The sequence below is a fragment of the Ochlerotatus camptorhynchus genome, unplaced genomic scaffold, assembly GCF_037179485.1.
Source record: "Ochlerotatus camptorhynchus isolate MF236.1 unplaced genomic scaffold, CSIRO-AGI_Acam_v1.1 ptg000241l, whole genome shotgun sequence".
Taxonomy (NCBI): Eukaryota; Metazoa; Arthropoda; class Insecta; order Diptera; family Culicidae; genus Ochlerotatus; species Ochlerotatus camptorhynchus.
Genome location: NW_027040731.1, coordinates 5251 through 22186, shown reverse-complemented (window position 1 = coordinate 22186; position 16936 = coordinate 5251). Strand labels below are relative to the sequence as shown.

At 38.0% G+C, this 16936-nt stretch overlaps 1 protein-coding gene across 4 annotated transcripts in view; it reads right to left on the bottom strand.

Annotated features, from left to right (window-relative positions):
- The window catches only part of LOC135704455 (voltage-dependent calcium channel type D subunit alpha-1-like), a 41163-nt gene extending 28706 nt beyond the window's left edge, over positions 1 to 12457 (bottom strand). For 2 of the 4 annotated variants that reach the window (XM_065225923.1, XM_065225927.1), the window contains exons 1-2: positions 11538 to 12457; positions 11171 to 11463 (exon numbers count right to left, since the gene is read on the bottom strand). In XM_065225923.1, the coding sequence (XP_065081995.1) occupies positions 11171 to 11463; positions 11538 to 12338 (1094 nt within the window). In that variant the 5' untranslated portion in view covers positions 12339 to 12457. Of the gene's footprint in view, positions 1 to 4670; positions 4715 to 11170; positions 11464 to 11537 lie in introns of all 4 variants that reach the window. The other 2 variants (XM_065225924.1, XM_065225925.1) reach the window with 2 other exon arrangements.
- Positions 12458 to 16936: the final 4479 nt, after the last annotated feature.

Genomic DNA, 16936 nt, shown 5'->3' with positions numbered 1-16936 from the left:
TTAGGAAATTTGAGCACTAAATAACTCACCGACGTCACCTGCAGTTGAACATATTTTCCCATAAAAATGGCAAAATGAGCAATGTCATATTGAATAACCGCGATAAATAAATCTAAAATGTCCCACACAAAGCGCACAGTTATCACTGTGTAAATCCAAATATGCTGTAAAATCGTGATTATTTCCCCAAAAAGAAAATGAAAACATCTTTTAAAAACTGAAAAAGTTCCAGAAACCAGGAGATAAATGTATGCTTGAACATGAGGATGAGCCATCGTAAAATATGAATCGTTCTTAAAGAAAGGAAAATAATTCATGCAGGAAAGTAAAACTGAGCAATTAAAAACGAACAGTGCGCAATATAAAATAAAAAAAAAAAAATCCAATGATATTCAGGAAATATTCTATTAGATTGAAAGTTTATGAGCCAATAACGCAGATCAATTTCCATATGGTATTTTCTAGACAGCGATAAGTAATGATACTGTGTCTTGGCTAACAAAGGCGATGTCGATAAAGAAGATTAACGTATGTGGGTCTCATTGAAAAAGGTACCATTAAACAAAATCAAAAGAGCACTAAAAACAACTGTTTGAGCAATATATACGTCACAAAAGAGCACTAGAAAATGCCGTTTGAGCAATATAAAGGTAAAAAACCCGAATTTATCCACCTATGGTGTGATCAGACCCTTCTTACTTATTCAAGTTTATTTATTTTATTGTCATTATCAGTGACCAAGCCCCCCACCTCCGTGTCATCCAGTGACGCTACGCCACTGCCTGGGGGTACCCGGAATATATCCGGGTGTAGTCTATTTGGTGAGGCTACCAATCACCTTATCATCGTATTTTAATGTGATTTAATGGGTTTTAATTCAATTCATATTCAAGCAACTTCCCCGGGGTACCCGGAACATGTCCAAGTGTGTCTAATGTGGTCTGGAACACTTAACACGACTTGCATTGATCTTATTTTTTAATTCTGTAGTAATTTGATGTGTCGCATGATGGTTTTGATACGTTTTCCGTTAAATCCAGCGTGAAGGCCCATATTCACCGGATCTTATTCCGGCCATATCTCCGGAACCGGTTCACCGATTCCAAAATTCAATGGGACTCCAAGACCTATCATTTGGCGCCGAGTTTGTCCAAATCGGTTGAGCGGTTGGTAAGAAACGTGAGCGCATTCATTTCGTTACATACACACACACATACACACATACACACGTACACACATACACACACACACACACACACACACACACACACACACACACACACACACACACACACACACACACACACACACACACACACACACACACACACACACACACACACACACACACACACACACACACACACACACACACACACACACACACACACACACACACACACACACACACACACACACACACACACACACACACACACACACACACACACACACACACACACAGACATGTTCCGATCTCGTCGAGCTGAGTCGAATGGTATATGACACTCCGCCCTCCGGGCCTCGGATCGATAGTCGGTTTTTCAAGTGATATCTATACCCTTCTTTGTAAGAAGGGTAAAAAGACACAAAAAGCACAATGAATGTCCCAGGGAAAATTTCAAAAACGCTCAACAAAAAATAAGAAATGAGAAAGAAACGTATAAAATTAGCACTTTGAAAAATACATTGAGGATTTTATAGGCCATGAAGGTCACTAAGAACGAAAACAATATCTTTTAAAAACCTGTGGCGGCTTTGCTTTGTTTACTACAAGACGCGCAACAGCTGTTGGGCGGGCGTGAGCTTCTGAGAGAAGTATGCGACTACTTTCTCGCCCTCATCATGCTGCTGAGTTAGAATCGCCGCGATTGGCGTTGACGGCGACTCTGTAGCTCTTTACTCCTATGAGAAAATCCATAAGCAAACGTCAGACTGTGCGTGAAACATGGCGGACTTTGTACTATCCTTTCACTCCACCGAAAATTCCCATAAGAACTGTCTATATTTGCTGAAAGAGCAAATTTTTCGACGGTGCCGTCAACGCCAATAGCGGTATCACTGGCGTCGCTCTGAATTTGAAATGTTCGGGTAAAGTCTGGATTGCACAGAACGGGCGCAGATATCAGGCATTATTTTATGCGTAGAAAAGCCTTCTCAGCTTGTTCGTTCCACACAATCGTTTTGGGTTGTTTTCGAAGCAAGCAAGTGGAGCTAAAATCTCACTGAAATTGCTAATAAATCGCCTGTAATAGTTTGCCATACCCAGATACCGGCGTAGGGCGCGAATAAAGGTCGGTCGCTCGTAATTCACGATCGCCTTGATCCGATCGGGATTGGGTTTCAAACCATCAGGTGTGAGTAAATAACCCAAATACGGGAGTTCATTAAGGCAGATTTTTGATTTTTGCAAGTTAACGGAAAGATTTGCATTCGTCAGACGACGTGCTACTTCCCGCAGACTTTTGAGATGCCCTTCGAAAGTTTCGCTTACGATGACGATATCGTCAAGGTAAACGAAAACTTCCGGTTCTAGCTCTCCGTACCCCAATACTTGGTCCATTAACCTGGAAAGAGTGGCTGGGCTGTTGATGAGACCAAAGGGTAAACGGGTGAATTGAAGTAATCCCCTACCCAGCACAGAGAACGACGTATACTTCCTCGAATTGGGCTCGAGAGGAATTTGTAGAAAAGCTTTCGTGAGATCTATTGTCGACAAAAAAGTCAAAATATTCAGCTGACTCTTCTCTTATTCGACAAAACCAAAAATTGAATTATCAATCGTACCTGTCATCATGTGACATTGACAATTAAACAATAAGTAAAGGAAACTAATATAGCTTCCAACGATAAATCATAAATCAGAGTATCTGAACGTCAGAAGTCATTTAAAAAATCTCGAAGATAATATAATAATAGTTTAGTGAAAAATGAGTGTTAGGTTTGGTGCTCAAAGAGTGAACTAAAGCTGCTCAAAAGGAAGAAACGATTATTTATCGGAATTAATAAATATAACAAAGAATAAAACATACTTTCCACTTTTTTAAAAAGTCTGTAAAATCTGTATATTTTTAAAAATCAGTAATCTGTATATACAGATATCTGTATTTAAATATTGAGAAAAATCTGTTGCATGCTTGATGTGTCTAGACATCGAATTGAAAACAAGAAAATAACATAAAAATTTGCTAATAGTTGTCATTTTCAATTACTCGAATCAAGTGATTAGTACGTACCGTCCAAGCAATCAGTTTTAAATGAGATTTGAACTTTAAGTCGAAGTTCGCATTGTCCATGGTTTTGATAAAATTACTATTAATTAGCTACACTTGTATGGATACTTATTGGAAATATACATTATTATGCTTTTCAGAAGGTGTTTTAAAGCATTTTGAAATAGGAATAGTCAAATGATGCAATCTAATTTCCCTAATTATAGGCAAAGGTCATCACTGCATCTTCAGCATTGCAAACAGAATAAATATACAAATAAATAAATAAATAAATTTCAGCTCAACTGTCACGATAAAACAGTTTATGCTTCACAGAGCTGAGTTGTTGTGAAGTTGAAAAAAGTTTGAGAGTTGTAAGTTTGGTAGAAGTATGAATTTGACGGAATATTCCTTAAGGTGTTACCATCTGCACAGCTGTCAACCTCCATACATTCAGTTTTAATCCAACCAAGGTTGCAAATACTCATTTCAGCTAAAATAATGTTTTTCGGAATAATAAAACCAAAAGATGGTATGATGGCATGTTTAACTTGTAACTTACAAGAAGAGGTTGCAAAGTATGCGTTTGAAACATAAAACCTGTAAATTTTGCTTTCTATGAGTCACAATCAGTGATTTTCTGATTGTGACTCTCATGAAGTGAAATAAACAGGTTTAATATGTCAAACACATTCTTTGCAACCTCTTCTTGTATCCTACCAATTCAAAATTTGATCATGGCATCTAATTATTTCATAATTTAGAAAAACATTGTTTTAGCTGAAATGAGTATTTGCAACCTTGAATCCAACATGTCTTCGATTTTGACGTCCCTGACGATACCTTATGGGATTTGACGTTTTTGTACACAGCTGAGTGGTGCGGACTCGATCATTTTCTATTGTCAAGTAATTTATCTTGAAAAATAATAACTTTCTTGCATTTATTTACACCTTATCACTAACGCTCACAAGTTGACAGCACCTGTTGGATTTTTTAGACTACTGCACTGGAAATAATACCACAGATTTTTATCCGCTGAGACATATTTTTAACTATGTTACAGCTAGTATGTCATTAAATTGTAAACTGTACCATTAAAAATGGTAAATTTAAATTTTTACTAGCCTGAGCGAAAAATTTCTGAGGGATTATTTTTAGCGCAGGGGTCTACTTTGGTGCAAAAAAAAAATAAACAGGAATGCTAAAAATTAATAAATATCAAAAGTAATATCAATATCAATTTCAAGAACAGCTTTAGAAGGTGAGTAGTGGTAGCCAAATGGTCAAGTTTAAATTAAAAGTGTTCGACAAATGTGAAAAGAAAAGATAAAAAAATACTATTATTATTTTATTGACGCCTACAATGGTCCATTTTAGTTTCTGATTATATTACAGGAACTTATATTGTTGTTTAGTAATAAAAATTGAAAAGTTATCGTTAGTTGTAATTCTTACCGTTAACTGTGGGATCTTCCACATCGTTATCACTCATGCCACTGCTGAAAAATATTGAAAATTTGATTCTTTTGTTCGAGGCAAGCATTGAAGTCTTTTACTCAAACAAACTACATTTTTAAGCTTTCTTTATTAAGTAGTTTTTTAGTAACGATTTTAGATGAAGTAACAAAAGTGCGTAGAATAATGTTTTTTTGATAGTGTTAAGCTGGTGGTTTATCATTTGTGTACTTTTGCTAGAATAGTTGTTATTCTCGTTAGTATTCGTTAGTCTAGTTAATGTGAATATTCAAAATTGTGCATTGCCTTTCTTCATTATTATGCAGACATTTTTAGTAATAACTAAAAACTAAAATTTAGTTAAGCGTTAAGGTTTACATTGTAAATTCATGGAAACAAAATTAGGGCTGTAAAAGATATTCCAACCTCTTACATAATTGAGCACCTGATTCATATATTACTAGGCTCCCATGATGAAATATGAGTAGGATAGTTCCTTGAATAGTATATTGAAATTGTGTTAAAACTTGCAATTTTATCTATTTTTATGAGGTTTGCAAAAGTTACAGTATTGATTTACTGTAGTCCATTAATTTTTCAGATAAACGTCTGTTTGCTCAGTTGTTTGTATAAGGTATTATCAGAAGGTTTATGAGCTCTATATTATCAAATATGTCTTGGAAAAAAAAAAAACAAATCGTAATCATTAGATATTCATTCAAACTACCACGATCACAGAATCCAACAAGAAATATATGTAAGGTACATTTGGGGAATTAGGACCTGGGGCTAAGTGGGATCATTGGCTTGTGTGGCAGAAATCTTATAATTTTTTTTCTGTTTTTACAGGAATGTGGAAGTTAATTCGAGTACTAACAAATAAAAAAAAAATAGAAATCGCTCCAAATAACCGGCTTAAGCGATATTTTTAAAATTTCCATTTTGGAATATTGAAATCAAATTTAATTTTCCATATATTTTGTCCGTATACAATCATAAGAAAACAAACCCATTTTTTGCTGAAATTCTACTATGGCAATCAGAATAACTATTTCCTATTTCCTATTTCTGATGGAAAACCGTGGAATTGTGTTTTAAGATAGAATAATTGCAAATCTCACGTAATTTGAGACTGTATAGGGGTAGCCCGAGTAATGCTGGAGATGGTGTTATGATGGAACATTTTTTATTTCTCCAGCTGATCTAGTTGTGTATGGATTACCGTAATCAACAGTGTAAAATTATGCTCTCAATTTTACACTGTTAAATTACACAAAAAAAAATCAAAATCTCGTTGTGTTATTAAAAACAAAACTTAGAGCATAATTTTACATTGTTGGATTAAACGAAAGACTGATTCTGCTTTCAATGAAATCAATTTGATTACAGAATTTGATTTCATAATATTTAATTTGTGCCGTAATCGTTAGCATTCATACTTTTCACGCTACAGATCTAAGATCTAATAGTCAACAAATAAGCAATTGGCGAATCCAAGCAAAGTCATCTGCGAGTCGATCGTCACTTTGATTCTTCAATAATATTGTCGCTATAGTTGAAAACTGGAGGTGTGCTAGAAAACTTTAAGAAACTCAATATGACAATTTTATTACCAGTGCGAAAATATTACTGTGTACCGTAAATCGGTTTATCTTTGATAATGCATAAGACCCTGTATATAATGATTAAATTTACTCTCTGCACTACTTCCGAATTGGAAACATTGCTTCCATGTTGTAGTTTAGTTTATTACCCTTGATATCGTTCAGAGTTTTATATAGTATGTGTTACATATTTTTCAAATATCTGAAAAATCAATTTAATTGTTTTTCGCCTGTTTGAAAAGGCACTCAAACAATCACTTATTACATGTATTTCCGATAAAGCCATTATAAATTCAATGTTGTCTTCATATTGTCAATGATGTTTTCTGATTATATTCGCATTCAAAGTTTCATATTTCTTGAACTAAATATTTAAAAACATAGTTTTTCTAATAATACACAAAATTAACAAAATTCAGACATAATTATATCGCTTTTAGGTAGCCCAGTCTAGAAGTTAGGTCGACTCCGATGTTATGAATTGACCACCATCTATCAAAAACCTGTTCACATTCGTAAACAAAACATCACGTGTGCCTGTTTAGTTCTGCAGTTTCGGAAGATTTTAGTTGGATTTCGGTAAAATACTAGCCCTTGCGTGTGCAAAATGCCTCGAGTCTACGTGAAAAAAGTGGATGCAAGAACCTATTCACGATACACATCCGAAACTTTGCAAGAAGCGGTGGATGCAGTGCAGAAAAACGGGTCATCTATTGTCGCAGCCTCCCGTTCTTTCGGAATCCCGTATGGTTCTTTGTACAATAAAGTTCATGGATTGCATATGAAGAAACCCGGTGCCAGTACTGTGTTCACCGAAAAGCAAGAAGATGAGCTTGCGGAAGTGATTCGAGTATCTGGCATATGGGGGTTTCCGCTTACTCCGGCTTGCATAATAAACCTCGTGCAACAGTTTGTGACTTGCAACAAAACAGCCACCAAATTCCGAGATAATGCTCCCGGGAAGGATTGGATCAACTCGTTTCTCAATCGACACAATCTAGTTGCCCGGTTGTCACAGAATATTAGACGAAGTCGGGCCAAAGTAAGCCACAAAGTGATCAACGATTTTTTCATCAACCTTGCGGAAACAGTGGATGGCGTCCCTTCCGAGAATATAGTCAATTATGACGAAACAAACTTCAGTGATGATCCTGGATCAAAGCGAGTTGTGGTGCAAAGAGGACAAAAACATGTTGACAGAATTATGGACCATTATAAATCATCGTTCTCTGTTATGTTTGCTGGAGCCGCCAACGGAAAGATGTTACCTCCGTATGTCGTTTATGCTGCGCTACACTTATATCCAACATGGATGGAGGGAGGACCGAAAGGCTGTCGCTACAACAGAACTAAATCTGGTAATTTTTAAAATACATTATTTATATCAATAGTTGATTGAAACTATTGTTTGCAGGTTGGTTCGACTCCGTGGTATTCGAAGATTGGTTTTTCAAAACTGCCGTTCTTTATTTTAAAGGCCTTGAAAATGACCAACGAAGAATAATCATTGGAGATAAAGTCGCCTCTCATCTCAGCTACCGTATCATACAATTCTGTATGACGAACAACATCTACTTTGTACTTCTACCACCCAACGCAACTCATTTGTGCCAGCCGCTTGACGTAGCGTACTTCAGGCCATTGAAGAGGGCATGGTCGAATACATTAGGGGATTGGAAAAAGCGTAACAACGGATGTGTACCGAAGCATATATTTCCAGGGCTCTTGAAGAATACTTTGCTCTCGATTGAAGCCAAAAGTGCTCAAAATATGAGAGCTGGCATATACCCACTTAACAAGAATGCAGTGCTAAAAAAGCTTCCTGATGATGTTGATAAGAAAGATACCACAGCGATCACATCATTTTCCGAGCAACTGATCATTATGCTGAAGGAAGAGCGATTTGGAAAAGTTGAGGAACGGACCATCCCGCGTAAGCGACGGTTGATTGATGTGCAACCTGGCTCAAGTATAACTGAGGAAGAAACACAACAACTACTGGTGAAAAAATTAAAGATAAAAGAAGATCGAGATGCTGCCAACAAAACCAATGGTGGTTCCACGCACTCTTTAAATTCTGCTGGAACGATGAAAGTAAAGCATACGAAGCAGAAGATGTCACCTGTAGCTAAGAAAAAGCGCCGTCCATTCGTGGATAGATCAAACAAGGAAGAGAATGATGAAGAATCATCCAACCTTATCCCTGAGGTAGTTGTGAAGCAAGAAGTTGCTTGGACACCATCAAAATTCGCTAAGAACAAACGCAAAATGAATCGAAGCAAACTTTCCGGTTCAAAGAAACTACGAATTTAATCGGTTTGGGGTTTGTTATATTATGCAGTATTTGATTAAAAAAAAACTTTTAAGACAGATCTGATATGATTATAATCATGAATTTTTCAGTTCAGTTATTTTTTTTATGGCTTTGTAATACTATTTGTAAAAAATAAAAAAATAAAAAATAAAAATTTGTTTTCTTATGTGTTGTTCAAGCTTGATTCCAGATTAAAAGAACCGTACATTTCTGAATCAGCGCATTTATTTAGTACGTCATCTAAAATTTGGGAATTTTCTCCTCTTTGACACGGTTTTTCCAACACATAATGCATTGCTGGTTTCGGAACAGGGATCCTGCCGTCTTCCCTAGGAGCGTAACATACCTAATGAATGGCCCCTTGTATTTGATAACTGCATCGTAGGACGTGATTTTGAGATTATGTGAAATGTGGGCGTGTATTTCTCTTTCTCTCTCTATGTGTGAGTGTGTGTGTGTGTGTGTTTTTGTGGGTGTGTATTTGTGTGGGTGTGTTTTTGTGGGTGTGTATTTGTGTGGGTGTGTTTTTACACATGTTTTTCTACATTCATCGAGCATTATCAAAGTAACCCCAAATCAAAATACTGAAGTTCGGTCATAAAACTAAAAAAATAGTGCAAATGCTTTAATTTTCGTTCAACATATTACTAACGAATTAACTCTTGGATCCTCAGTACTTGTTTTAAAAATATAAAATTTGAAAAACAGTCATTGCTGTAGAAAATATTTAGAATATACTTTAAAAAACTATCAATGTTACCCCGTTTTATGGTACTTATTTTTAGCACAGTAGTCTAATCAGGTACGAAATCTGCAATACAAGCAGTCATAAATTTACAAAAATTACATATTGAGTTTCTTAAAATTTTCTGGTACAAACTCATTAGTGTAGCTTGCCAGTACCGTTCTAAAGCTGCTACTGCTTTCAAATTAATTGGTTTTTCAATTGTTGGCATGGGCGCAACTATTACTGTGCAATTATTTAAGTAGTGCAAAACGCACAATAATGCTCTGGAAGTTAGGGATTCCTGGGGTAAAATGCAACTGTTCCCCATCAAATGACGAATCAGAAAAACTCGTCCTCCTCAGATTTACATAAATTTTGCATAAAACTTCGCATAATTGTGTGTTAGGGGCAATTATTCACATTTTTACAAAAATTCAGCCATTTTGGATGATGTATTTTTTTCACCAATGTTGCCTGCTGAACAGTTGATTGAGCATAATCATAAGACATCAGTGACTTAAATCATTATTAACTTTTGTTCCATACATTTGATCGAAAATTGGTCTTCAATTAAGTTGTAGCTGAGAATTCCCTACAAGTGCACACTTTTAGATTAGATCCAGCAAATAAAATGCCGAGCTGCTCTGCGGTGCCCATCTCGGCAAAAACATTTAAGTGTGCAGCTATAGTTTTTGAAAGCAGAGTGGAAAATTGGTTTCTTCATAGTTATCTCCTTATAAACTTTATAGGGTTTGTACAAATCAGTTTCTAAATAAACGAATTCAAATTTTGGGAGGCTAATTAGGCCGTTTGAGTACCATGGAGCGAACATTTCCATTGTTGCATCAGTTTAATATACACTGTCGTAAAAATTCCACGATCCATTGAAGTGTAATGGAAGTTTACGCATGGGCTTTTATACAGCAGAAGATGACGATGATACTCGGCGCATGGCAAAGACTGTTTTTCGAAGATTTGCTGCGACCAGCACTACTAAACATAGGACCAACAAAACGAAATGAAATTTTGAAAATCTTTATATTATACATCACCTATGTTAATGAAGTTAACGATAGAATCGATGTTAGTGCACTTGCATTCTATTTGAGATGCGAATTGTAACCATTTGTAAATAATCTTTTAATAATACAGAAATAAACGATAACTTTAAAAAAATGTGTATACTTTTACGATGCGCGTGGTAAAGTGGAAGAAACAGTCCGCCATGTTACACGCATAGACTAACAGTTGATTATGAGATTTTCGGGATTTTCCCATAGAAGTAAAGAGTTACGAGTCGCCGTCATCACAAATTCCTTTGAATGCCGACAATGAGATTGCAATAGCAGTTTGTTTTTATTTTGCCTTTAGATTGTAGGATTTGGGTGGTAAATATAAATCATTTTGTGAACTCCTTGAAAAGGTGTATCTCTCTCCAAATTCAGTAGGTATATCTTTTGCAGCCTTTCTTAATCTTCAACCCAGTTGCATAAAGCAAATTTTGTAAACAAACTGTCTTAAAATGTTAGTTAACAAGGTTTGGAAACAAAAACTAAGCTTTAAAAGATTATATATAAACACATTTTATTTTTAAAAAGAATACCTTAAGTTCGTCCATAAGCCATGCGAATAACTTTGCGAGGAGAGGTGTGTTTTTTAAACGAATTTTTGCGGAGAAATTCAATTTTTTTCACGTGGCTTTTGAACAAATTCCCTACTTAAAAATGGTTCAGCGTTGGAAATTTTAATTAAATGCAAGTATCGTTAGTAGCAAGCACATGTTGTAAAATTGACATCATATTATAACGTAATAAACAGAATATGTATTATATGTTTCTGAATATCTGACACTTACTCATTTGCATTGAAGACGCGGCCTGTCTGTGTGGTATTACTACCGTCGAGCAGCAATGGATGTAGCGGAATATTGTCATGCACTGGTTCATTTTTCGCTATACGGTTGAAACCATTGTTGATTTGACAATATGGTGCTTTGTAAGCTTCCGCTCCTGATAACACCGCATGCATGGCGGCCGATGCAGCGGCAGAAGTTGCTGATGTTTTTGGAGCTACATTGTTACCCTTCTTTGGAAACTGGCCTGGTCGTCGTATCGATGACCACATATTGCCGAATAGCGTGTGGTTTCTCTGGAAATAAAATATATTGAATTTAATTATATTTGTTGTGTCAAAATACAACAATTAACAGTAATTATACTCACTCTATGCATTGGTTCTGGATTGTCGTCACCCATATCTTCAAGATTACCAGAGATAGCACGTTTCAGTTCAGGACCTGCTTCATGTAGTGTCCTTAACCCTGCTTGTAATGTCATTGTGCGTCTATTGTCATAATCTACATTCTTATTGTCGTTTTCTTTGCGTTTCTTAAATCTCCTAAAGTAATCTTGAATGAGGAACGTGGCGTAGAATTTACCAACTGTCACTTCATCATCAACTCCTGGAGGGGGAACTACTTGATCGAGTAATTTTGGAGCAGTTCGTTTCCATATTTGTTTAATAGTTGCTCTCAGTTCCGAATTTGCGTCATCGATGTTACCTTCTGTTTTAATTTTCAACGATGTTCTCACGACAGCAAACAATGTTGCGTTGAAGAGAACGGTGCCATCACTGTTTAATGGCATATTCATCGAAACAAGCCTTTTACAAGCAACTCGATGAGGGCAAAGTTTACCAAATCCTAATGGTGGAGATATTTTCCGTAGCAATGTCACAACGTCCAAGTGCTTTATCCTTCCTTTTGCATCAGGATCATACTCGCTCCATAATCTAACGAATTCGTCCAAATGATGCGGACCCAGGATAGACCAATCGCGAGTAAGGTAATCAAAGTTATCCATAATAACAGCAACGAACAAATTGATGATTAGAAATGAGCACAGTACGTAGAAGGAAATGAAATATGGGAATGCTATACTAGATCCACAGCCTTCCGGTGAATTAGCATCGTCTGATCGTGGATCACACAATACTTCGCCCGGCCGCGATGAACAATCCAACATGATGTCTTGCCACGCTTCTCCAGTTGCTGATCTGAATAGTACGAGCACAGCTTGCGGAAACGTTTGAAAGTTATTATTTCGATGAATTGAGGTTGCGTCTTCCAAAGCTATTTTTCCAAATACCTATTGATGATATAGAAAATTTCTGAATGAGTATTCATAATATTCACAGGTGCACTCTATTGAGCTCAGCGAAATAAACTATCGAAATTCATAAGTTTTGCATTATGACGAATGGATTTCATGAAGCTGCCTTATAAATGATATCGTACCATGAGCACTTCTTATATGCCATTAGCCTCTCCTCTTACCCAAGCGTTGATAGACGTGTGGTCTACACACCCATTTTATATTGCCGTAAGTCAGTAAAATTTTGCCTTGTTGGAAATCCAGCAAAATATTATTGCTGAACGACCAGCTCATTTGACAGCTCCTTGCTGCAAAACCAGCAATATTTCACTGGTTTGTTCAGTAAACCCGTAAAACTGCATAATAAACATTTTACTGAATTACCAGCATTTTTTTAAAGGTTGTTCCAAAATAAGACTTAAAAATAAAAATAATCGATATGTACAGTACATTTATTTGGTAAATCCTATTTTATCACAATTGCTTAGTGGAATAATAATCCATGTGTTTTTTTTACATTCCAATAACACATTTCAGCAAAGATTCAGAAGCACTTCTCGCAAGGATTTTAGCTGGAATCAAAATAATAAACTTGGTTAAATTCAAGTAGTCATAATGTTGATGCACTTACTGGTTCGTAGAGAATTTCACTAGCATGAGCACTATAATTCTGAAATCTAAATCTCTGAAAATCGTTAACTTCGCGTATGAAGTAACATAAAAAACACTTTGAATGTAACAACTCAAGGCGGGAGTAGCCGTCAACAATGCTGATGATGGTACAGCACGCAACAATCACCCTACTGCTTTCTCTCTGAGATGATCACGTTGGTCATGACGAGAGGAACAACACAATAGTTGGGTAAAGAAGAACTGCATTATAACACACCATCGACTGGAAATGCTCTCGCAACGTGGGGCTTTGGGTAGTGATGAAAACGTCGCTAGAACTATTCCACAGCCGCAGTCAGTTTATGAGCAAAAAGAGGGACGCACATTTTTGCCTGTGGACTTGGAGACATACTTCAAGTCCCCGCGTACATCGTACGGGTTAGGCAAAAATGTGCGTCTATCTTGAAAAACTGACGCATTAATGGCCCTTCGCTCATTTTCAACTTCTATTCAATTTTCATACTGCCGTACTCTAATGGAACTATCCACCTACCCTCTTCTAAAGATCATTCTCTAGCTAATAAATCATCACACTAAAGCTTCATGTTAGCATTTCCAACCAACACTATAATTCTGTTAAAAAACACTTCTTGATTCAAAAAATAAAAATAAAATTTAAAAAATGCCGTGGGAATGTGAAACATAAAAATGATCCCGTATTCGACAGATCATGCATAATATTGGGCTTCCAGCAAACATGTTTATATTGTTGGTTGGCCAGAAAAAAACCTACTTTTGCTGGAAGCAGCTCAGCAATCTTTTTGGCTGGAACTCGATTTTAATCGCTGAAAACCAGCAAAATTTTGCTGGATTTTGCCGAGCTGAAGTGCAGCAATCCAGCCAGCAAAGTGATTTTGCTGGAAGGACAGCAATTTTCGAATGTTTATATAGGGGAATTTGGGTCCATACATAAATTGAGCATACGACTAATTTTTCAATAGCGACCAAAAATATCCATTAGTACCATCCCAATAACGCGTTATTTTTTTCCTTGATTTGTTTTTCGTCGATCTTGTTTTCCGTGTTGAGCACTGACGCCAGGGAGGCAGCTCCCACACCTGGACCCTACCTATCGACCCATCAACTCATGAACCGGGGACCAACGGCTTTACTTCCCTTCCGAAGGAAGGCGTGATCAGAAAGGTTATGCCTCAGAACATCCCGGTGGCGCCTACTGGGATTGACAATCACGCTTACCACTACACCACCGGCACCGCTCCAATGACGCGTTCATCTAGATAAAATGTAAATCCTTTAAATTTGTCGAACCTTTTAACGGAATCCCTTTATCAAGAGCTTTCAGTGGGTTGGTTTATTTCCTTTAAATTCCTCTTAGCGATACAGGCAAATCAAAGGAAATAGCTCACATTTTTTAAATCGCTAGACTTAATGGGTATCAAGAAAAAACAATTCAAGCAGTAATCGATAAAAGAACAAGGGATCATTTGAGGCGTATTTCTACAACTCTTACTACAGTAACTGAGGGTTTAAACCGGGTAGCGGTGAATTTTGACAAAACACATTACCAAACCATTGATTTCAAAGTTTAAAAGTTTTGGCCTAGATTTAGTATTTAGCAGCAGGACAAATCAGCTGAAGTCACTGTTATGATCAACAAAAGATTCAATAAATGTGTTAGGGAAAGCCGGAGTCTACAAAATCTATTGCCCAGATTTCAATAAAATCTACATTGGTCAGACGAAAAGGACTTTGGAAACAAGGTTTAAGGAACACATCGCAGAGGTAAAAAAGGCTAACAAAGAGATGGATAAAGGACTTCATTATGAATTTAAATCCAAGGTTGCAGAACATATCATTATAAAAGGGGACTGTTCGGACTGGGAGGGAACTTTCCCTTTCGGTAGTGGACTGTATCGGCAGGGTGGTGGAGGAAGCAAGCGTCGATCGGAAATCAACTCGTAAGGGCTCTGAAAAGAGCTGGTGGGTTCGACGCTGCTCCAAACCAGGGATGTGTGCAAAATAAACTTGATCGGGACGGCTACGCTAACAACTGTTTATTCTCTCCTCTTTCTCTCTACAAATTCTGCTTCTACTGATGCTGATGTTTGCTGGTGCTTGGTCGGAATAGAACTCTTGTTTGCACAGTGTAGCATGCCTCTTTTAAAGCGGCGAGCGTTGATTTGGTCGTCGCTGATTGGTGGATGTTGTAGCCTATTGATGGTCTCGTTCTTCGCTGCTTGTTGGTTGTGTTCGTATCAGTTGACTTTCGGCGGAGACGGAACATACTCCCCCGGTTGAGGTAACTCAACGATTAACAACGATTGTCTAGAATTGCTGATTGGACGTCGGTATCTAGAACTTCCTGCAACGGTTGTGATGCGACCCAACTTCCAGTGGGGCTGATTTTTTGATGGTAGTGGAACAACCAGGGTTTCACGGATGATCGGCATGGTTCGTAGGTTCTTTTTCCTGTGTAGTAGGGTAATTTCTGGGTGGGTACTTTGGAAAATAGTACAATTATCCGAATGCTGCTGCTGCTTCCTCGTTGTCCAATGAAACGCTTGAAGAATGCCAGGAAGGCATCGGTGCTCAGATCGTATAACGCTTCCAGGCCATCAGTGTAGATCGGATGAAGGTTTGCCAATTTCTTGCAAGCGTCGTGGGCAACAACTCGCTGAATGTCTTCCGCCAAATGGACAAACTGAACCACTTGGGTGATAGTTTCGGTTGCCTGGCGTGGTTGCGGGATGATCAAGAGCTGCTTTTTCTTCAGGTCGACTGGGTCATCTGGGTTGACGATAACTGCTTTCAGTGCAGGTAGCATCTGGTCTGGAACATTTTCGGGTAGTTCGATGTTGTACCTTTCTCTCTGGAGGAACTCAGGACCACTCCACCAAGACACGATATCAGTTTGTTTCTGGATCACAGCGTTTCGGTTTCTTCCGAATGACTGTAGTTGGTTGAGCGGTTTGTTGATCCAGGCCAGCACTATCGTACTTTCGCACCATAGCACAATTTCTCGGAACTCCATATCCAGGACTGGTAATACCTTCTGTACTAACCGGGTTAGCAGGTGAGCGGCGCAAAGTAGTGTTCTCAGTCTGAGCTTGCTGGCTCGATGTCGAATAGAAAGATCCTGTGGCGGTGGCTCCTCAGGCTTTGGTATTGGAACGATATCAATGGAATCACGATAGGGCATCTTCGGTACAGGATTAGCTGAGCTTGGCTTGTCAGGTGGATCTCTTATTTGTTGTTCCTCAGATGTCGGTAACGGAGCGAGTGCACTTGGCTCCAGAACTGGCCTTGAGTGAATTCCAGCTGACATCGGGACCGGCTTGAACATCGGACAGTTTTCGGTTGGCATCAGATACCGCTTGAATACCGGATACTTTTCCATTGGCTTCGGGTACCGCATGAATACCGAACGGTTTCCGGTAGACATCGGAAACATCTTGAACACGGGCCGGTTTCCGGCAGACGTAGGGAATAGCTTTAGCACCTGATGATTTCGAGCTGGCACCGGATGGTCTCCTGTTGACATCGGTAACGGCTTGTTCACCGGATGGTTTCCAGGGGACATCAGAAACGGCTTGTTTACCTGATGAATTCCAAGGGTCATCGGGAATCGCTTGAACATCGGACGAGTTCCAGTGGACATCATGAAGGTCGTGACCACCAGACGGGTTCCAGTAGACATTTGAAACGGCTTGAACACCGGACGGGTTCCGGTGGACATCAGGAAAGGCTTGATTACCGCTTTGATTCCGGCGGACATCAGGAACGGCTTGGTGACCGGATGGGTTCCAGTGGATATCATTAATGGCTTGACCACCGGA